General features: G+C 39.5%; 1 protein-coding gene across 1 annotated transcript in view; it reads right to left on the reverse strand.

Moving 5' to 3' along the window:
* Nucleotides 1–24,319, reverse strand: part of rsh (Rap GTPase activating protein radish) — a 226,947-nt gene that overhangs the window by 7,711 nt on the left and 194,917 nt on the right. The window contains exons 9-16 of the mRNA XM_074176129.1: nucleotides 20,302–20,487; nucleotides 19,770–20,013; nucleotides 19,501–19,681; nucleotides 11,622–12,024; nucleotides 8,535–8,828; nucleotides 7,500–7,720; nucleotides 6,288–6,615; nucleotides 3,233–3,537 (exon numbers count right to left, since the gene is read on the reverse strand). Coding sequence (XP_074032230.1) covers nucleotides 3,233–3,537; nucleotides 6,288–6,615; nucleotides 7,500–7,720; nucleotides 8,535–8,828; nucleotides 11,622–12,024; nucleotides 19,501–19,681; nucleotides 19,770–20,013; nucleotides 20,302–20,487 — 2,162 coding nt within the window. The remainder of the gene's footprint in view (nucleotides 1–3,232; nucleotides 3,538–6,287; nucleotides 6,616–7,499; nucleotides 7,721–8,534; nucleotides 8,829–11,621; nucleotides 12,025–19,500; nucleotides 19,682–19,769; nucleotides 20,014–20,301; nucleotides 20,488–24,319) is intronic.

Here is a 24,319-nt window from a genome sequence, read left to right on the forward strand (position 1 = left end):
TCATGTATGGAGCTCTGGCCCCAAAACATACCCTGAAGTTGCTGGATTCCATTCAGTAAAGAGCCATCCCCCTGATTGGAGACGCGAACATCACGTGCAATCTTGATAGCCTGGAGCATCGAACAAAGGTTGGAGAATTGCCTCTCTTCTATAGATACTTTCACGGGAGGTGTTCAAGTGATATGGCACATTTGATTCCACCAAGAGCAGTACATATCAGAAATATGCGACGGACTTCAACTCAACACACCTCGAACTTCACTGTTCAAGAACTCTGTTATCTGGAGAACTGCGTTTATGTGGAATAAACTTTCTGAGAACGTTTTTCCAAATGGATTTATTCTCCAGCGATTCAAATCCAACGTGAGTCGCTACTTTTGCACAGGCACCGCTCTGAGAGCGCCTTAAGGATTTTTCTGTAGTGCTTGTGTTTTGTAGTGCAAGCTCTTGAGCTTGTTTGTTGATTCTCAATCCAGTTTGAGCGACCATATTGACGTTGTTTTGACTATAAAGGCACTGTTTTGTCATTGTCATCATTGTATCATTTCCATTTGATACTTTTGACATTAGGGTTGTTGTCAGGGGGGGTGACAGGGGGTTGATCTTCATGCAGAGATGTGTTCTCTGAAAACTAAAGTTGACGTGTTTCACGATTTTTTCACAGTCTAAATATCTGAAGACTTATTAGCGTGGCTGGTTTCAACTGAAACGCACGGTATAAAATAATTTTAGTGCAATTCCTGAAATTACAGTGAAAGCAAGCATCTTGCTCGAGATAATTTAATGAAATCATGAGGATTCATTAGTGTACATGGGATATTTAGCCAGAAGATGTTTTCAATTTATATTCACACTAAAATAGTTAAGAAAACATATTCTTTTGGAAATAAACGTTTTGGCTTTCTACTTCCCCATTTTTGTACAAAATATATGGGAAGCTTCCAAAGAAAGTTTGAAAGAAATGTTCTTGCTTTTTTTTCCAAAAACTATACATATAAACATATAACTCATAATATTTTATACATGAGAAACCCGTTACTGTTTGGATGTTTATCTTTCACTTAAAAAAGTACTTCATCTCGAGTTTCAACCCCTAACTCCTTCATTACTGTTCAGACAGTTCAACTTACTGAACCAAATTGAAGTAAATAGTACAAACGCAGAGTTGTATTTACCTTTACTGATTATACATTCTAATGTCTACAGAAAGTAATCCCGAACGAATTTGATTCTGATCAACATTGAAGTATTCCATTCTGCTATTGAACAAATATTCTGAATACTGAAATATCAAACGCTTGAAATTTCATGAAAAACTTGTTGATCGATCTCTATGAATTGATTTTGTACAGCTTAAATGTAGAAAGATTCTTGAGAACTCTCACAATCGGCCCATTGGCTGACAGATAATGCATAAGGGCGAAGTTGGATGGAAACTAACCAATGTATACATTGCGAGATTATTATTCGAAGACCGTCTTCTAACGCGCATCTAGTGGCCAGAATCGTACCAAAATTAAGGAAGTTCTTTTTACATTTGACAAGCTGTTGCCTGAAAGATAATATTTTCAAAAATCACCTTGTACTCTGTACTAGTTTGTAAATACTTGTAAGTGAAAAGTTTTCTTTGTTGGATGTTATTCTACGGGACATAATTTGGGTTGTCCTCTTGAATTACTGCTTGCCTTTTGTGATACAGTTGATGACCACATTCACATACAATTTGTGTCAGTCCTCTTAATCTCAAGCATGCAACTGAGAGCTTCTTTATACTGCCCTATTCCATTCGAATGTTATTTAAGTAGACGGTGTCCAGTGGGTAGCCAGGTAAATGTTCGATCCTTGCTTTGTTGTAGCAGTTGTTGCAGGTATTTTCCTTTATAAAAATTGTTTCGAATGTTTTCAAGTTTTTTTATTGACCATTTGCTTGGTTTGGTCTTATAACATGGATTTTGGTGTCCTATATAGTATGTCCAAAAAAGGGACAAACCACGGACACGTGTTTCTGGCTATTAGCCTCATCAGCGCGGTGTAGCCTAATACAAAGATGGGCAACACTTGTTTGGAACAACACTTACGCACGGAGTCAACAACAGGAGCCAACCGCACATTTGTGGTTCCAGTTAGAACACCTAGAATTCCCAGGCTACATCTAACATGACCGCGTAGGCAGCTATAGCTACCAGCGTGACATCCGGGTCCAGGATATAAACAAAGATATAGATGCTATCGAGTGTGTATTATATAAATCAAAAATGCAACAATTCGTGGACACAACACGCAGGTAGCTATAGCTGCGTACGTGGTCATGTTAGATGTAGCCTGGGAATTCTAGGTCATCTAACTGGAGTCACAAATGTGCGGATGACTCCGTGGTTATTTTAGATGTAGCCTGGGAATTCTAGGTCTTCTAACTGGAACCACAAATATGCGGTTGACTCCGTGCGTATGTTTTGTTTCCTATTTTCGGCAAACGACTGTTGCCCCTCTTTGCTCTAGGTTGTACTGCGCTGATGAGGCCGATAGCCAGAAACACGTGTTCACGGTTTGCCCCTTTTTTCGGAGTTTTGTGTCCACAGCTGAAACAGCCGTTTATCAGTGACCCTTAAATTGAAATCAATATGGGAATGACCAGAGTAGTATTTATCTATTTATCTTTCGATTTTCATGCAATTATTTCCCAGCAGCTTGACTGCATTACCCTTTCTCGATTTCATATTATTTCTGAAAATATGTGGATTCGTTTTCCGATGGCATTCCAGGATAGCTTCCCAAATTTCTGCCACCGCAGTTGTTGGTTGATTGGCCAAACCACATACTTCAGCTGCACACAATGTAACAAATGGACACTGATACAAGAAACAAACACATTGGAATCAGTGTCAAGAAAATATGGGAAAAGGGGAAAATGAACAGAATCATCAGCTTGCAGTGTTTTCCAGAAATTTAGAAGGAAGGTTTGAATCGGACCGCTCCATAGTAACAAAAATACTGTCTTGATTGACTGTTTCGTTGCCCATTTTGAGCCATGTAATCAATTTTTAAAATAAATGATCACCTTAGATTGGTTGGTGAACCAACCACCACTCATAGCGCGTACTGCCTGATATTGTCTACCGCAGTAGTAGACGAAAAGTCAGTAAAATAACATTCTGACTACGGCCATCGAACTCTAAAATTGAACTCGCGGGTCATTAAAGTTTACCAGTTTTTTATTCCACAAGCGACTTACCACTTCCATCCTCAAAAACTGTTTGGCATGATGAAAGCACGCCTGAAGAAGCTCAGGTAGGTCGTAATGTTCAGCTGCGCATATCAATCCAGGAACATTGCCGCAGGTAAGAGGACAGGTCCCCGTGTGCAGATAATCCAGTAATACCTTAAAAGTGTCGGCGTCAAATTCTATGATAGAAAATTCAGTCTGGGCCATTTTTAACGTATCTACTTTTTGAGCATTAGCGCATACGCTTAGTCTTGGTACGGGAAGTTGCGACAGGTTCGGTTTTTCCTTTCCGTCTTTATCTTTATCATCTTTATCTGCAAAGAAAATATAGTAAGGTCATCAATGATTTTTGAGTTTCGCAATAATTCGAGAAGTTCGTTTATTTGTACAAATATTTTGCAGAATATTTATTGAAATATTGTTGAAAATTGAAGGCATATTTCTCCATTAAATCTTTTTAGAAGTTTGGCATACTTAAAAAAGATTTATTTAAAAATAATTATTTGAACCCTCAAATATGGTTGCTGTATGCATTGTATATAGACTACTTATTGGTACAATGCCACATGACAAGTACTGTCAACAACCGTCTTGACAGAGGGTTAAGGATATGGATAGAGTCTGCGAAGTTCGAAGAGAAAATCTCGATATTTTCTTCCTATTTTCAGAAGATATTTTTCTCAAATGGAGCTGAGAAATCCATCACCAATATCGTCCTGCTCTGATGATGGCGAAGAATTACATCAGGTCCACTAGGTTGTATGAGCCTGGAGGTGAATAGTTCCGATGAATTCGGAACTTCCCCAGAACAGATTCAATATCCCCGTAGCCAATATTCATTCTATGTCAATGAAGTCTCAAGTGCCTTGCAGCAGGCTCTACCTAGTAATAGGAACCTCTATACCCATCACGCTACTGCGATAGACTGAGGTGTTAGACATACCATCCCGGAAGGCCATGATGAACCCCTCAGTTTGCGGGTTCAACCTGAGAAAAGCGAGGTTCAGTTGCTTTGATACGACGGGGTCTTTAATGTTGTTGAAGAAGACCCCATGCATTAGCTTATCTTTGTATTGCCGCAGTAGTGAAGTGATCTCTGCTGCTTTTATGTGGGCCTTTTGCTTAAAGAGTTTCAACTTGGTGATCACCTCCTTCAGTGTCAAAAAATAAACCGAGCTCATCAGCCGCTGCCTTGAAGAGGAATATTCCAATTCCTGCTCTCTCATGGCCACGGACCATGCAGAGAAGGGGATCCAAACTCCTGACGACTTTACAGACCATATCCAGCACAATTCTGTCATGTAGACACTCCAAACTCAAAAGTCCACGGCCTCCCTGTTATCGGGGGAAGTACAACCGTGGAACGGACAATTTGGGATGCATACTCCTATAAAGATGCATCATTTTCCAGGTCTTTGAGTCGAGTTGATACCTCTCGAGTCCATTTCACTACTCCAAACGAGTAGAGTAAGATTGGAATGGCAAGCATATTTGTTGCCGCAACTTTGTTTTTCCCTGACAGTTCCGATGACCAGATCTTTCGAAGCTTGTGCTGATACTTGCCGCGGAGAGAGTTCTTCACTGCTGTTACCTCTTGTGAGTGGCTTTGTTCCACCCCGAGGTAAGTATACGTCTCTCCGTCATCCAAATGGTGTAGGATGCTTCCATCTACGAGTTGCACATCATCTCCGTAGTCCCCGCATCGTCCTGTTTTTGAGATGGACCATTGCACATTTGTCTATCCCGAAATCCATACCGATAGCATGCGTGTACTCTTCCACCACCCTCAAGGACTGATGAAGATCCTTCTCTCCAGAGGCATAAGGTTTAAGATCATCCATATAAAACAATTGGGTGACCTTGTGCCTCCGGTTTCTGGAGGCACAACCAGGTATTATGGTGAAGCGAGTTCGCCAGAGTGGTATCACTTGTTCAATGCATCTCACTATTTTGTCGGGTACCGCAAGGCAGCTGAGCAAATGCAAGATGAACTCATGCGAAATTGTATCAATGCCTCAAGGTCCTGCTCATCTATCGATGAGCGGGTTCTCTTTACATCCAGCGACTCCTCTCTTCGGCCTTCTCTGCCCATATATCCGTTCGAACACTCGGTCAACTACGGTGAATATTCGTGTGTATAAGATGCTTGTAAACAACTTATAACACGAATTCAAACATGTTATAGGTCTGTAATTCTTTGGAATCGACAAATCTCCGCTTTTGGGGATGAGAACGGTCCGCTCCTCGACAAACCAATCTGGAATCGGCTGCTCTCCGTCCAGCCATGAGTTGAAAAATCTGGCCAAATGGCGGTGGGTGCTTGTTAGTTTTTTCCGCAAATAAGTGTTCAGTCCATCTAAGCCTGGAGCGGCAAAGTTCTTGGATCCCACAAGGGCACTTCGAACGCCATCCGGGGTTATCGGGTTGCGCAGTTCATTGAGCTCAGGCTGCTGAAGCTCTCTGAAATAAGCTTCGAACTGCGCTAGGGTTGGTTACTTCATAATTGACTTGATAATTATTATCATCTCATCATTATCATTATTTCAAAATTATTGTTATTATCCCCAATGGTGTACTTTGACGTTTCGTGACCAGGCATTTGTCTTATTTCCTCACCAATTTGTTGAATTTGCAATTTTTCTTCTTAATTCTCCAAATGTCTTGATATTCTACTAATTCGGGCGGAGACAAATCCAACAAATGAATGATTATGAAAATTGGTTCAACTGTCTTGAATTATAAATAGTCTAACTAAGACGATTTTGTAACTGTGTTTTATACATCAGATACTTGTGATGCACTGTTTGGAACCTCTGGTGTAGTAATGAATACTAATGGAGTTTCATCCCAACACCAAACCGTTATTTTCAATACCTCGACACGTGTTTCAGCCACCAAGTGATCATCTTCAAGAGGAATATTGAACACTTCAATCTTAAAGATCATCTTCAAGAAGAATATTGAACAGTTCAATCTTCCTCTTCAAGATTATCACTTGGTGATCGAAACACGGTTTGATGTTGGGATAGAACTCCAGTGATATTAATCTATTAGATATACTGACTTGAACAATCGTGGCTGCTGGCCCACTTCTTCTTATCGTCCGAAGAGAGCTGCTGGGCGTTGTGCTTCCTGATGGACCTCCCCCACCCGGCCGTGATGGTACCCAGTCTCGTGATGGCTCTCTTCACCATGGGTGAGCTGGGCACGCTCTTCGGGCGCGGCGTCTCCGGGTCAGGCACTTGCAGAAAATTGCTGCTCTTCAGCCGAAACTGCTGCGGACTGAGCAGCGAGGGAACGGGTCGAGCCAGAATTTCTGCGACGGGGACCTGGGGGGAACCGAAGCCCGTCTGGATGCCGTAGAGCATTTCCTGGAAGACTCTGCTGCGGACCTACGAAATACAGTTCCAAGTTACTGGCAGGTGACAGACATTACTTCATCAGCTGGAAGAATTGTGAATAGAATAAATGACACATAACCAATGTTATGATCGGATAACAGAACAAAAAAACAATTAAAACAGAAACTTGAACCTTGTTATTCGCTTTTATTTACATCCTCGTGTGCACCTTCCAAAAGTTATCTGAGTAACTATTTGACATTTTACTGCACATATCCCATAAAACAGGTGGCAGGTTTTATAATTTGATTGTTCAAAATTGTGTTCACCACCTGTCTCCTATACTTCTGCTAGTGTTTTGGTTAGAGCTCCTCCATACTATAAATATTAGTATAAATGTCTTTGATGTACACATCATTTTTGAAATACTTCAGGAACCATCTTGTGTTTAATAAATATTGGATTGTACTATTTCTGAAACACCGTTACTGATATTTTCCAAACCATTGAGCTCATTGTTGAAACTATTTTTAATCCATTAACCGCTCCTGCATTTTGAATAGCCTGAGATGTGGTGATTCTATCTGTTCCTGTAACAACAGGGAAAAAGGTAAAACAAAATATCGCCTCAGCCTGGCAAATTGTTCGTGTTAAACTCTTTCTATGATATACTATTTGCAAACGAGTCACAGAGGATTTTTGCTTTGTTGTTTGCTTTATTCTTTATCCGTCTTGTTGAGCATTTTCTCTTCGAATTGCGTTTCTCTGTAAGGAAAAAGACGTGGCTCTATCATCGAGTGTGGACCCTTCTTCCAATTTCAATAATTTTTTGTACGTAGCGCCTCAAGACAAAAGATCCAGGCGAATCAAGTACATATGAGAAACAAAACAGGTCCAAGGACAGAACCTTGGTGTGCACCAAAAGAAATACTCACCGCTAAAATAGCTCTCACACCCACCAACTTGATCTTTTGTTTCGACTGACCAACCATGAATACCACGTCGAATAATTGGGCGTTGATGGTAGTATTCGGCTCGTTATTGAGAAACATTTTGGTGAAATCCTTGGCGATTTGGTCGTAACCTTCGAACTGATCACGAACACTGTCCAAGAGCGGGGAAGAAGGTCGCATGTGGCCAATGGGTCTCCAAGAACCTGAAGAAAATGAGATTGAAATAATTATCCAGATTAATTGGACAACCTTTTGTCTCACTTCCATTCTTTACGTGATCTTGAATTTGTTGTGGTTTCCACATATTGTTTTCAAAGAAAAAGTGTGATACAAAACTTTCTTTCCACTCTCAACAGAAACTTTCCTCAGAACTAGAACAGCGAAATATTTCTGCTTATATTGGGGTTTTTGTATGTTTCACTACAAGAAATAACAGAATTGGTAGGTTTTTTTTAATGAAATTGTGCTAGAGCAGCTTCGATAATGCTCCAAGTTCATCTCTCAAATGCGGATGTTCTGGGTCAGCGGAAATGAAGTATAATTCTTTTATGAGAATGGTAAAAGTACCGCTTTTTGAGGCATCTCTACATGTTTGCATATGAATGGTAAGTGAATCCATACAACTGTTGATACTGAAGCAATACTAAACCTCATCTATTTCAGAAACATATATGCTGCAGTTGAAGAGAATACGGCTGGTACCGTAGTCGAAAGGAACCTGAAGTACCAAAAGTTTTGTCTGCTATTGAGGCAGACTTCATTAGTGGTATATGCGTTGATTGAGTGACGGAGGTTATAGCTCAACAACGACTGACTTACAAGCTACGTGTACAGTTGTATTTATGATTTTAGAGTGTGGTGGGGATGATGATGTGTATAGTGGTGGGGCACCATCACAATGGTTTGAAAGTTATCACAACTGTAAGGCGTATTCGGTTCATCTCAGAATGTTAGGTAGGTACTACTAAGACCAATATACATTGTAATTGGTAAAAATAGAACTTGAACAGTACCCACCTCTCCTGTAGGGCTTTGGAATTTGTCCAGTCTCAGCGTGATTTTGCAGATTTGCAACAATGTCCTCCAATATCTGCGACCTCGTCCTTTCTTGCATCCTTGCAAATTTAGGTGCTGAATAGCTAGCCCTTTCTCCATTGACAATTTTCGTGAGGAGCCATTCTCGAAACATTGATCCCTTGTCGAAAACACTTTGTTCCCACAAATAAGGTTTGTACGCACCAACTTCATCTCTTGTTACAACGGACACTTCGTAACGGGTGGGTTTCCTTTTTATCCTAGGAGATGTTCGAACTAAAAACAAAAGAAGAAAATTGTAAATATTCATTTGTCTTGCTACACCAATGAAATAATGGTCTGGCATTCACCAGTTAAATGACTAAATGAGTCGTATTACTTGACTTACTTGACGCGGGTGGATACATCACTAATACGTCGCGTATTCTTTTCGATTTGATTGGAATTCTATTCAATTTGAATACGAAATGTCTTTTTATATGAATACACTTCTATTATGATGTCGAGATTTCTGGGTATCATACATAATTTGTTGGTATTCAAGGTGTGCAGGTTAGGTTAGACAGCCCATCCAGCCTATCTCTCCAGAAAAATGTGGATAGGAGTTAGATCTAGGCAGCTGACGGTGTGGAACTGATGGCACCACTGATGGCCAGACAAGCCTGTCTCTGTGAGTGAGAGAGCTTTGTCTGAGCTGTTTTCTGTAAAGCCTTCGGCCACCAGGTAATTGTACCATCCAATGGATTTGTTTGGGACCTAAACCCAAGGTAAAACTTTTTCCAAGGGAGCGTTCCAGGTGAGTTTTCTATCAAGAACAATACCAAGATATTTCACCTGCATTCCAAATGAAACAACATCATCATTGAGAAAAAGTGGTGTTAAATTGTCCAATTTTCTCCTTCTTGTGAAGAGGATTATCACAGTTTTGCTATTGTTGATAGACATCTGCTTCCTCAGGCACCAACTGTGGACAACGTCCATCGTGCTTTAGTGGATATTACAAGCCCCTCTTTCCGACTTGGAGCTTGAAGATCTACTTTCCTTCTATCGAGAGCACCAAGCAGATTGTATATAAGGAACGATCACAGGATAGATAGTACCACATCTTTAGGGACGTATCACTGGCTATCAGACAATTACATAGAGACCAATATGCATACAGATCCGGTATGTCAACAGAAACGGCTCTATGTCGGGTAACAGAAGAAGTAGAACATACTTACAAAAACAAGGAAGTACTTTTAGCTGCTTTCTTGGACATTGAAGGCGCATTTGACAATACGTCGTTAGAATTAATCATCCAGGCGTCGAAGAGAAGACGAAACGACAAGACAAGCTGTAGGTGGATAGACTGCATGTTTAGGGAAATATTGGTATATACAACCATTATGGGGGAAACGATCGTGTCACGGGTAACAAGATGCTGTTCTCAGGGGGGGAATCTATCCCCTATGTTATGGAACCTTGTAATGGACGAGCTATTATGTCTCTTGGACCAAAATGGGTATAAAGCATTGGGTTATGCAGACGATTTAGTCATCTTAGTCCAGGGTAAATACAATAATGTAGTGAAGGGATGCATGCAGCAGGTCCTGAATATTATAATAAGATGGATCGAAGAAGAAGGGATCATCATAAGCCCATTCAAATCGACCATAGTAGCATTCACCAAAAGGACTAAAACGGAGGGTCTTGGACCTCCAAAACTTCGAGGTGAAGAAATACAAGTGTCGGGGGAGGTTAAATATCTGGGAGTAATTCTAGAATCCAAACTGACCTGGAACCAACACTTGGACAGAATGAAGAGGACAGCTGAGATATCACTGATGCTCACCAGACGCTCCTATGGAAAAACATTGGGGCTAAAACCAGACATGGTGTATTGGCAATACACGATGGTGGTTAAACCCATGATAACATACGCATCTCTGGTCTGGTGGCCAAAGATGAAGCAGGCGACTGCTATCAACAAATTTGGCAAGGTGAAAGACTTGCCTTGAAGAACTGAATGAACTTTGTACAGGGTGCCAGGGCATTCAGGAATCACAGGTAATAATGAAACTGATGAATGCGCTAGACGCGGATCATCAACTTCATATATAGGTCCTGAATCAGCTCTGGGGGTACCGAAATCATTGGTACGAAACCAGATTAGGACAAAAAGCACACAGAGAAGTGGACTAAAGTACCTGGCAACAAACACAGTAGGGGATCGTCCGAGTAAAAAACCGAAGAACTACTTCAATACAGTAGGGATCGGCTCAGAATAATTACACGGTTACTAACCGGTCATTGTCTGCTTAGAGGACACCTGAATGAAATGGGGCGTACAACGGAGACATCAGCTGCAGATTGTACAACGATGGGATAGAAACAGCTCTACACAACTCATGCGAATGTGAGGCACTGAATCACAGGAGGCAGGCAATATATGGACGTACGAAATAACGATGAACAGCCAACACGGAACCTGTACAAACTAGTACAGGCAACGATACTGATGGAATGGGTGACATGAGAAGATGGGAGAATAAACGCAATAAGCCCAAGAGGCTGCCATGTTTTCTGGAGACTTGGACTAAATGGACAAGTCAGACAGCTCCCAAGGTACCAAAAAAAACCACACCTTTAGGGCACCCCCTGGTGAATCTGAACCTGATGGCCTCGCCTTGAAGAGTCGTAGTTGCAGTTCTGTTTACCAGCATGGCATAGATCCAGTCTATAGATGTTGGTAGTGAATGCCAAATGATCCTTCAATATCGATTTAATAATAGGCTTTTATCCAGGCTGGTATGGCGTAGTCTAGAGGAACTTGTAGCAACGAACATTTCGTTTACTACTGCAGCAGACATCATCATCAGTATGTGCATTGACTGACAGTGGTAACTTAGACTCAGAGATATAACCTTCGTCTCCGTAGAGATAACTTTCGACCCCAGGCTGCTAGCTCTTGGAGTTTTTTTGTATTATCATTTCGTTTAACCATTTTTCAAAGCAATTATGATGGGCTTTCTTAAGTATATTCATTTTGTAATAAGTTTTACATCGACTGTCTTATTTTCAACTTACCCAAGATGAAAGTGTGTAGAAAGTGGCTCTTGATACAAGCAGGAGAAAACGAAGTATTGTCAGCTTCGAGGAAAACCACGCAGACGATATCGTTCCCAATGTGCCTCTTCCTCTGTAACTTCTGCGGATCGTGGCGTTCATAAGGCAAGAGCGTACTGACGTGGAACATGATTTCGATGTTCCTCCAGTTGGTGTAGACCGAATATAAACCTGTGAGGTCGTGCACAGTATCCAGTCCACCTTTATATCTGTCGAAACCTCTCAGTCTAACCTTTTCTCCTAATATTTGTAAAAACTCTTCGAACAAAAGCGTGTTGTCGTTATTGTCTAAAATTTCTTCTTCGGTATATTGCCCTTCCTTCACGAAAATCACTCCGACCTTCAGTTCAGATTTGATAAAGACCTAAAAAAATGGAATTGGACAAATGGACTTTGAAGAATATAATTCAGTATTCAGTAATAATAATAATTATAATAATAATGAAAAAAATAATAATAAGGAAAGGCCGAGACCGCATATGCGGTCTCGGCTTATATCCATCGACATAACGCGGCCCTAAGAGTGCTATATTACCATCTACGGCACTCTTACGGTATTGACGAGACAGCGGTGTTGCCCTACGCTCCGGGGGATATTGAATCCGTTGTGGGGAACGAGAAGTGCCGAATTTATTGGAACTATTCGTTCCCCACCCTCAGGCTCATACAAGCTAATAAGCCTGATGTAGTCCTTCTCGACCACCAGACTAAAACGATATTTGTCGTGGAGTTTTCAGCTCCTGGCGAGACGAATATCGTCAGAAAAGAGGAGGAAAAACGGATAAAATATCGAGATTTTCTCTACTCTCGAATCTCAAAATCATACCGGCTTGCCGCACTTAGGCAGAAATCTTAGCCGCACAGATGCAGAAAGCTGTCATTCTTGGCTCACTGCGTTTGCTCAGGGCACATGATTCTCGGACCCAATGATCACTTACCCCAGAGATATATATATATATATATATATATATATATATATATATATATATATATATATATATATATATATATATATATATATATATATAGATAATCTGCATTTATCAAACTGCGCGAAAAATGAAAAAGAAAGAGATCAATTTATTGATGTACTTGAAAGCTATCAATTGTTTTTTAAAATTAATAAACCTACTAGAGTTTTTACGAATAAAAATGATGAGACTTCAACATCACAAATTGACTATTTCGCTACGAATATTGATACGTCAATATACAATGAAAAAGTCGAGAAAATGGATCTCAGTGACCATTATGGTTTGATATTTCAATAAAAGGTAGACTGTTCGCAAAAGAATGATAGAGTATCGAAAAAATTTACGAAAAGAACTGCGTGTCAGGATAACTTATCGAAATTGAAAGAATTTTTAAGTAACGAAAACTACCAATCTGTGTATGAAAGTGGCTTAGAAATAAACGAAGGATACTCGAATTTTTTCAATATATTACTATACGCTTTGGATCTAACATGTTCATTAATAAAAATAAAAATTGATAGGCAATCCACAAAAAATCAATGGATAATAGAGGAACTCAAGGCAGAAGGTAGACAATTGAAGGAAATTTATTGTTTAACCAAAGGTGGTCATGATTAAAATGTGCTACATTTGTATCTTACAATGAAAAAACAACATAGAAAAAATATGAAAGAAGGTAAACGAATATATTATCAAAACATAATAGAGGCATCATATAGTATACAGAATAAACAGAAGCGAATATGGAAAACTGTTAATACACTGTCCGGAAAACGAACATTGAAAGAACGCTCACAGGAAATGAGTCTTTTGCCAGATACTATGCAACTATGGTTCCAAATGATTTACAAAATTTTATTAGGTACAACGGATTCAAACGTTAACATACATAGTTTTTATTTCCGTCCTGTAACACCAACCGAGGTCTTCAATGTCATTACTGAAATTAAGAATAAAAATTCAAGCGGAATGGACTGCTTTACTACAAAAATAATTGAATATATAAAACTGAATTCATCTGTGAACCACTGGCATTCATAATCAATAAATCTGTTGAGGACGGAATTTTTCCACACCCTCTAAAAATTGGAAAAATAGTTCCCTTATACAAGAAAAATAACCCCCTTATAATCGATAATTATAGACCAGTAACCATTCCCAGTTTTTTGGCTAAGGTAATTGAAAAAAGTATATGCAACAAATTATTTCCTTTTTTGTTGAAGCACAATTATAATCAGTAGCTATCAACATGGATACTGTCCTGGTAAGTCGACGGAAGGAGCGGCTGCAACTTTTCTGGAGCATATTTATAACGGTATTGACAAAGGTAAATTTGTAGCTGCGCTTTTCTTTGACTTATCCAAGGCATTCGACTCCATAGATTTTGATATACTCACAAACAAATTATATGCAATAGCTTTTAGACGGACATTTCTTACATGGGTAATATCATATATGAAGTTCAAGAAATTATATGTGACATGGGATGATTCAAACTCTGCTACATTCAACGTAGACATTGGAGTTCCACAGGGCTCAGTTTTGGGACCACTAATTTTTCCGATTTATGTCAATGATTTACCTCAACATTTAGGTAGAAAATCAATATCACTTTTTGTCGATGATACTGCAGTCTCAGAAGGAGCTGATAGTCCTGCGGAACTACAGTCGAAACTGAACACAATAAGTCGTGAATTTACGAAATGGTGTCACACAAATAAACTTATAGTCAATTCCGACAAAACGGTGTTAGTTCAATTCTTCAACCGAAGATGGTTTATTCAGTACTATCTTACAATGTGCTTTTGTGGGGAGAAGGGATTAACATCAGTCGAGCATTAATCTCTCAAAAAAGGATAATACGTATATTGTATGGTCTTCGACACACAGATTCCTGTAGACCCATTTTTAGGAAAAAAAAATTAACACTACCATCTATATACATTTATAATTGTTTACTTTTTGTAAAAAAGAAGGAGTCTGAGTTTGAAACCAATTCAAAGCGTCACAGTTACTCAACAAGAAATGGAAATCTAATTAAACTGCAGCAAGATCGTAGTATATTGTTTCAAAAATCACCATCTCTAGCAGCCTCCAACGTATGGTTATTTTCCATCTACTCAAATAGACGTAGAGGTTCAAGTCTCTGACTTTGAAGAATATGCTATTTCAACTCTTTTTTGAAGCGATTGATATTTGAGATAGATTTTATATTTTCAGGAATTCGGTTGTAGAGTTTAGGCGCAAAGTAAGTAAATGATCTTTGTGTAACGATCCTGACCATTAGGGGTGTAGTATACCGATCTCTTTGGCGGGTGTGATACTGATGTGAAAGAAGCGATGCCGTATGTCTATTTGTATGATATTTAGTGCTGGAGCATAAACAATACAACTGTCGTATTTCTAACAGACGAGTTTCGATGTATAGATTATCAGAGGGATACCTACCATTTTTAAAGAATATTAATTTAAGAAAACGCCTTTGCATAATTTCAATTTGAGAAATATGACTATTTAATGCTCCTCCCCAAACTACTATTCCATAACGGATATGACTTTCCACAAGCGAGTAGTATGAAGTCTTGAGATATTTTAGAGGTAGGAGTTTCCTAAATTTGAATAGAATGGTTCTCAATTTATTGACGGTATATTTAATATGGAGGTCCCATTTCAAATTGGGTCTAGGATTATTCTTAGGTATTTTATTTTCTTTTCAAGAAAGATGTGGAAAGGAGTATCAGTATTTATTGTTAATTGGTCAAACGGGGGTGCTCCAGCTGCATTACAACAGAATGGTAGGTAATGCGTTTTGTCAATATTCACCGTCAGTAGTTTCTTATCCAGCCAATATTTTATGTGCGAGAATTCTGATTCAACTTTTATTTTCAAGGAATTCCAGTTATCTGCTTTGTAAAAGATAGCGGTGTCATCTGCGGATCCGATTATGTTTCCGTTGCCTAATGCGAAAATTCCGTTAATATATATATATATCAAATAGTATCGGTCCCAGCATGGAACCTTGAGGTACCCCACAGTCGATCACCTCATCACTACTCGATATATCATCGATTCTTAGTGCTTGGCTCCTTCCTGTTAAATAACTGGACTGCTGAATGGACAACAGCTACGCACGAACCATGGAGCATTCACTATAATCCGTAGTAACTTATTCTGCAATCTCCCCAGAATGGAGAGAGTCGTCGGAACAGCTTACCCCTAAACGTCTGAAGCATACATGATGACGGTTTTGAACTTCGTGTTATAGATTTCGAAGTGCCGGTTCCAGGTGAACCTACTGTCTATTAGAGACCGAGGTACTCATCTTTTCAGAAAACCTCACTTTCATAGCCCGAGAAGATGTCGTTCTTCCCATAGTTACTGCCTGAGTTTGGTTCAGGTTCACTCGGATATTCCAATCGAAGTACCAGCGCTTGAAGTCGTCCATTGTACGTTGTATATAAACGATCTCGAGCTCACGATCCATGAAAAAAGTGCACAGGAATACATTCACAGGCTCGGACCTCGGAAGGAGTAGAGCGTGGGAGAGAGTCCGGCCTTTTGTGACACTCCAGCGGGGATCTTTCTGTTGTCAGACAGGGAGACCTCTATTATGACCTGGAAGGTTCTGCCATTCAGAAAGGACCCAATCCACCGGATCAGGCCTCGAAGCAGGCCTTCGTACCAGTCTCGGTCAAAGACCTTCGAAATGTCTAGTAAGACTAGATGAACTTTTTTATTAGAGTTCAGCTCTTTGATGATATTTTCGTCCAGTCACAGTCTGTAACTCAGTGGGGTATTCTCTCCGGAAACCGAGTTGCTCGTTAGGCAGAACATTTTGGTCTTCGACTTCTTCGTTGAGCCTCTGCAGAACGACTCCTTCAACCAGCTTTGTCACCCAGGAGATTAGACGGATCGGGTGAGAGTTCTGTGGGACTGGCGGGCCCTGATCCTGTTTTGGGAACATGAACGATCGCATTCTTCCACTTTCCGGGGAAGAATCTGAGGGCCAGTGAGCTATTGATTATGTTCAACAGCATTTTGACGCATTCTGTGGGACCTGCTTCAGCAAGCTGCTAGTTATTGAAGTGACCACCGGATAATTCTTAGCCTTTGCGGCCTCAATATACCCTTTCAGTTCTTCCACAGAAGCTGGGCAGATTCTGTCGTCGTCATCTTATTTTAGGATGCAATGAACCCGATTTTCCAACAGAATATAACGGTAACGTTAAGCTGGAACTGACGTTCTATTGTGTCGGCAAAGGCCAACGCTGTCAGCGGGGAAGTAACACACTTCGCGCTCTCCGTGAATTGTTCTTCGCCTCAAGCTTGCGGGTGATCCGCCGAAGCTTATCTTCCCCAGGCTCAAGGAATTCCAAGAGCTCCTCCCACCTTTCGTTATGATAGCCAATGATGGCCTGCTTTAATTGGTTGGACATCCTACTTCCGCAATTTTGTCCCCCTAGGAAAAGGGTCCACTGATGAAGATTTAATCCGCGGAGGAAATTCATTTTTTGCTCTCGCAACGGAATTGGTTCTCCATTTATATGCCTATCTGCGTGCTGAATGGCAGAGACAGTAAAAGTGAGAGGAACCTTTATTCTCGTGATCATTTTCGGTTTCAACAGTCATTCTGTCTGAAATCGACAGAAGTATTATTTTTTCTGGCTGTGAGAATAAATTTATGGATTGGAGATACACCGAGCGCATTGGTGTATAATAATAATAATAATAATAATAAATGTTTTTATTGCTACACAAAAAGCAGTTACAAAGAACAAGGTTGATTGTTGTTATGTAGCAAATGGCATCGTTCGCTCTTCTATCTTCTGAGAAAGATAGAATAGCGCTCTTCCACGTAACCACGTCAAGGGACCAGTGACAAAAACTGGTCCCAATAGAAGAAAAAAGAATATACCTTCTCATAAACATAATACAACTGAAAAAGAATATACATATAAATATAAATAAAAATAATAATTATGTCACAAAGAGCAATGAATGTCGCATAAGTTCATCAATGTATCAGAAGTCTATTGCTAAAGTACCATCCAACAAAAGACTTTTAACCTTTTTCTTAAAGTTGAAGATTGACAAGTTTTTGAAATCATCGGGAATACAATTGTAGATTTTAGCGATGCCATAGGAGAAGCAAGATCGGTAAAGCGAAGTGTTGCGCTTGGGTACAGATAATTTCTGTCGAAACCGGACATTAACATTGTGAGCTTCAGAACGCCTCTGAATTTTTGAATATAGATATGAAGGTTTTTTTGTGAGTAAAATTTTGTGATATAATACACAGCAATGCAAAATACGTCGTTTGTTCATAGGCAACCAGCCCAGTCCAGTAATGTAACTCGAGGTCGGAGTCCGTCTTTTAATACCGCATATCAGTCGGGTGCAAGAGTTTTGGAGTCTTTGTAGGCGAGTTCTGTCGGAGTTTTTTATAGCCGGCCCATAAACAACATAGAATCTGCAATCTTGAAAGCGATAATACGACAACAAATAGTTTCAAACGTGTTTTTTAATTGTTGCAGAAAATTTCTCCTTTTGAAATTCTCTTTCGCAGTACGTTTTTAGATGACTCCTTCCGTATATGTATCTGTATCTGTAGAGTAGGAAGGGTGAGTGTAGGTCCACAGCACTAAGGCCAAATGTGACCCATTGTACGTCCTCCCGAGGAGTTGTCCTCCTAGGTCATCGTTCATCATGTCCTTTCCAGGACTGTGGACAGATCACTAGAAGGCATCTTCTTTATATCCGCAGGTGTAGGCCAAGACTCGCCGAACACACACTCTCTTATTGACGATACTTCGAGAAACTCGCATGAGACGTGCCTGATAGTTTCATCTTCCTGTTCACGCATCCTGAATAGAGGTGTGTCCACTGGCCCCATAATATGGAGGTGTTTCCTCAGTTGACAGTGGCCAGTCAGAAATCTTACTGTTGAGCGTAGGTTTTTTTTGATCATCGCCTGATATTTTTCCGGCGTCAGCTTCTTTGGCTCAATCTTGGTGACCCTCCCCGTATTTTAGATAGAGTAAATAGGGAACAGTACTTTCCGTATCTTGTTTGCATTCTGTTATCAAATAGATACCTTTGTGTTCAGAACTGCCGAATGCTTGCCCGGCCAGGCGACCACTTTCCCGCAGGATTACTCTGCATCTTTCGAAATTGCGTCGTATAGTCTCCCACCTTTCGTCGGATTACACTCATTTGCCATTTGTGCGCTCGACAATTATAATTATTTTGATGAAACCTGTGTAAATATATAAAACATCCCACGCTCCAACGCGAGCCCTTTGAGCAGATTACATTTTGTACTAGACACCTAATGAATATTGGATATAATGCAAAAACGAGCTTTGTCTCATTTTCTATTTACATCTGAGGGTTTTTATTACACGAAAGTTTTCATTGAAATTTCAAAGGTGAAACTGAAACCGCTGACGTAGAATGAATCAAAAAACAAGCACATTTCTCACTAGAACACACGTTTCACCAACCAAGTTCGCGTCTTCAGAAGATGAAAAAAACTAATTCCTACTCTGAAACTCTCTATTCATATCAGTTTCACATTTCGGGTAGAACTTTCCGGAAAATGTTCTCGTTGAATCAATTTGTCCCAACCTATAAATCTGGAAGCAACCGATTGTCTGAATCATTGGTGGAGGATTCCATCAGATCCTATCAATCAGAAGAAGACAGAATTATAGTTGCCAATTGATAACATTACCTATCCAGAAATCTAGAATCTAAACCGACTTGCAACTTCAAGGCAACTGGCAGGTATTCTAAATAACCTTCATCATTCATAGCTGTAAATTTGGTCTGAAGTAGCAAGAATTATTGGATTGAAAATAACATACCTGGTCTAATTTGAGTAGCTCTTCAGGAGTATCCGGAAGTTGTCCTAATGTAAGTGGTGGGTTGATATTGACTTCTTTTCCCAATGATCGCACAACCTCCTCTCTGTTATACCTGTCTGCGAATACGCAACTTGCCGGTATCAAACCATGAACCGTATAACTTATAGCTCTTACTAATATCCTTGAACAACAGAGTATTTCAGTGAATTTTGCAGAACATTCATAACTATGAAGCTGATGTATGGTTCTGGAATATCAAAGCCACTCACCTAAATTGATCCCTTGAATTGATTGTTTCTTGCTTGATTGACAGTATGACCGGTCCAAGATCTTCATCATTGGTGAAATAGTTCCAATGTTCGGTCCCGTAAAAATATTTCTCGTAAGTTTCCTGTTCCACACTGGTCAGTTCAAAACCCTGGTTCTTCTCCCATTGTTCTTCTATGACAGTCTTTTTTTTCAACGATGACGAATCATCGTCGTCTTCGTCACCTTCATACAAATCGCTGCAACCTACACCAAGCCATAAAAACAAGTGAACTCACGAAATGCTCACATGGAAAGCAGAACCAGAATCTCTGGCTTAGAATAAATCCAAAACAAGAACAAGTACATCAACCAAATCGGCGTATTCAAGAGATGGAATAGACTAATGTCTACTTCATTATCTCTAATCTATCTCCTGAAGACGCCAACAGTGCTTGAATATAAAGGAATGGGTTTCATCTCGATGAGGATTTTTTTGACCAATATTTGATTAATCGAATGATATTCGATTACTCATCAGAAATAGGAACTCACTTCGATCTCTCCTCTTGAACTCCTGATCGTGATCAATTCCATCATGGCCTTCGTCGTCTCCCTCCTCATTATTGTCAGATTCACTCTCATCCCAAATCGTATCAGAAGTGATTTTCTGTCTTGAGCACTCGATCCAGTAGCCAGGAGTTGGAATGAAGTTGTGAGGAAACTCTTCACAAAATTCATCTGAAAATTTTATGAGTATCAGCTATCTGTGAGTGTCTATAAAAATGATACCAATATTAATGATAATGAAGATACTAATGATACTGCATTTGCTCAGATCCCTTATGGTACCCGACTAAATAGTGAGATGCCTTGGAAAACTTCTCTATTCTGGAGAAGGAGTGTATTTCAGGACGATTCCCTCAGTTCTTTCCTTTTCTGGATCTCACTATTGCCATTATACGTTGCGCTGCGCGTTGCGCGAGCATAAGATAACCCAGTTGTTTCAAATGGATGATCTTGGACTCTATGCCTCTGCAGAAAAGGACGTCCTGTTATCGATATGACATTCGGGATAGACAAATGTACAAAAGTCGAAAGAGGACGATGTGTAGATTATTGGGAGAATATGCATCACGTAGATGAAACCATCCTGCACCATCTGGATGCCGGAGAGACGAGGTGGAACAACACCACTCACAAGAGTTAACAGTAGTGAAGAACCTCCTCCGCGGCAAGTATCAGCACAAACTTCGGCGGATCTGGTCATCGGAACTGCCAAAGAAAAAACAAAATTGCTGCCACGAATATGATTGCCGTTCCAATCTTACTCTACTCGTTTGGAATGGTGAAAAAGACTCAGGAGGAGCTAAGTCCACTCGACGTAAAAACCCAAAAAATAATGCATCTCTTCAGAAGTTTGCATCCCAAACCGCAGGAATAACTTCACTCCTACAACAACACAAGGATAAACCAATGCTTGGGGTCTTCTTCAACAATATCGAAGACCACGGAAACAGGGGTTCATTATGACCTGTTAGGATGATGTCTATAACACTTAAGTCTACCGCGGTCGCGTGATGAGTGTGGAAGTTCCTGATACAAGGTGCAGGGCCTACGGGCCTGCCGCGAGGCGTCTGAGACCCTGATGCACTTGTCAACATGTACAGCATATGTGGACCTAGCCTAAATTCATCGACATAACGCGACCCTTAGAGAGCTTCATTACCACCTACAGCTCTGTTCGGTCTTAACGAGGCAATGGTATTGTCTTAAGCTGTGGGGGATATCGAACCCATTGCGAGAAATGAGAAGGGCCTCACCTTCAGGCTCATACAAGACTAATGCGGTTCTTCTCGACCAACAGAACAAGACGATGCTTGTCGTGGAGTTTTCAGATCCTGGCGAGACGAATATTGCCAAAAAAAAAGAGAAACTGATGAAAAATTTAGATGTCATCTTCAAACTCTACAGACTCTATTCGGGCCACTCTGTCGAATTGGGTGTTTTGATTATTGGTGTCCTTGGTAGAATCATGGCCTTCTCTACACTCAAATCTCTAGATCCTGCCGGGTTGCCGCACTAAGGTAGAAAGCTCAGCCGGAAAACTACAGAAGGCTTTGATTCTTGGATCATTGTAGCTGCTCAGAGCACATGTTTCTAGGACCCAACTACGGTGTGGTGAAAATGCTGGTTGAAAATGCTGGCATGCCCTCCCGATTGTATCGGGGCTTTGGAGGATAGAGGCTGACCAGCGCAATCTTAGAACATTAATAATAATGTATACCAAAAATACAACATTTATTCAAACTGAATGAATACACCGATCAAAGCAAATATAGGAAGGAAGAATAAGTTTTTGCTCTTTCACTCAACTCACTATGAAATGTTTACAAAACCGCGACACCTGTTTTAAATACAATAACCTTTTCAAGATACTACCTAAGTCTTAATCAGAAAATTCACCCCAGGCTAGATTTAGGTACGTGTAATGACCATATATGTACTAGTAAAAACATGTCAAGAAGTTGATCATTATTGCTAAGTAATTATTTTATGGGCACCGCATATGATTACCTGGTGAGAACAAATTCAGCAAAGTCGAGTTATTTAAATCAATTTGATCGTTCGTTAGATATTGGGAGTTTTTTAATTTATCGATTTCCATATTTTCCAGAAAGTAAAGTTCAAGCCCTCCTTCAGGAAATGAAGTACTTTCATTGTTGCCAGTAAGTGGCAGCAATTACCTTAGTAACGAGTATTGAAAAAATTAAATGAACGTTTCCCAATAAGCCGATAACTATTTATGAATAGAAACAGATTTCACATATTCTGTGGGAAAAATTGAAGTTTTGATCGACCTTTTTATCGACCCTTCCACAATCTGAAAAATATAAAAATTGTAATGGTAAATTTTATACAGGTAAACTTTTTAGTTCACTTTGATGAGTTAATGCGTAAATTCTGAGTATTTTTCACGAAGAAAAATCTCAGATTCAACAGTGAATTCTTTTTACCTGAATTGGTTTTCCTAAACGACATAACAAAGAGATCGTGGTTTCTCAAGGTGTTTTTAATGAAATTTATATAATCTTGAAAAGTACTGCTGTTTAGAAAAAATACTTCACAGTATTATCCCACCGAAATAGGGTGAATGTAAAATGAACTGCTGAATTAAAAAATGTGTAAGTGTTTCATTTGAAAGTTGGGATGATTCTACGTTTAACTGAAAATGCTACAAACATATTTTTGATTCAATCAATTCAGTCATTTGAATCACCAAAATACCACATTCATACCGGAATTGACGAATAGGGGCGAATCAGTTTACACCCGGTTTATTATAAGAAAATTATAAACGTAAACATTATAAAAAAAAAAACCTAATTTATTGAAGAAATGCAATTTTACATACAATTTTACATACATCAGCATAAATAAATTTATATGCGGTTGGTGGATTATCATTTGCTCCTAGAATAGATACAATATTGAAATGGTAAATAAAAAAAATCGAGTTCGTTTATTTTCTGTCGAAATAAAATACAGGGTGTCAATTTGAAAACTTCCTTCCAGTAAACATTATGAGAAATCTAAAAAACAGATAATTTTTATTGTCAAGGGGGGCACTATTACGGACTATTGATAACCCTCGTGGTTCTACCTCCTAAGAGGGGGTTGAATCACGAGGGTAAGGGTAGCATCTACATGTTACCTTTAGATTTCCAAATGGGAGAAGTGGACATCATTTTGGCGTTCAATTTTGGCGTTCAATTCTGCTTCCAAATGTACCCTGATAGCGTTCTAAACTCACAGAAGTAACTATTAGTACGCCTAGGGGTTGGCCAGAACTGGTAAAAATATTATGTGGTACCGTTACAACCCTTTATTAAGGGTAACATTAGTCATCAGCTCCAAATAATTTATATCAAAAAGTAGTCTGATAGTAAAACGTAGATGGTAGTAAAGTTGTGCTCAATAAATGCTGAATTTTTAATTCTCATCGCAGAAAATGTACAGCTAGCCGTCCTTGTTTGCTACATCTGATGTAAAAAGTTTCTGTTTTCAGGCAAAAATTTGGTTCGCTGTTTAGTGATTACTTTAATAAATGTAAAAAAGTGTGGAAATGTTTGTTTGAAGATGGTTGACAATGTTTCGTGGTGTATTTCATCAGTTCGGACTTCCATTGTCTAATATAATATAAATTGATTTAACATCCCTGAAAGAATCTGTAAAAAATTAAGAAGATTTATAGAAAAATAACAATTTTATAAAAAAAAAAAACTGAAATTACAAAGAAATAACATACAAGCAACAACAAAAAAATTGAAATATTAATACAAGCTGAAAATTAAAAAATATCATTAACAAAAATGAAAAATTAAAATTGAAAGATTCCAAACCAAGTTACGTCACGACATTTCGATTGTTAGTATCCACAACCGTCTTCGAGTGATAACTCTCCGAGATCTGACTATTTATAGGTCATTCGAGTGCTTTCACCTATCCCTTCTTCCCTCTCTCCGCTTCATTGGTTTTAGCGGGAGATGGCCGTTTGGCGGGAGTTGGTCGT

Source organism: Leptinotarsa decemlineata, unplaced genomic scaffold, assembly GCF_025532065.1.
Source record: "Leptinotarsa decemlineata unplaced genomic scaffold, Ldec_3_MD MMD2_tig00001621_RagTag_RagTag, whole genome shotgun sequence".
NCBI lineage: Eukaryota > Metazoa > Arthropoda > Insecta > Coleoptera > Chrysomelidae > Leptinotarsa > Leptinotarsa decemlineata.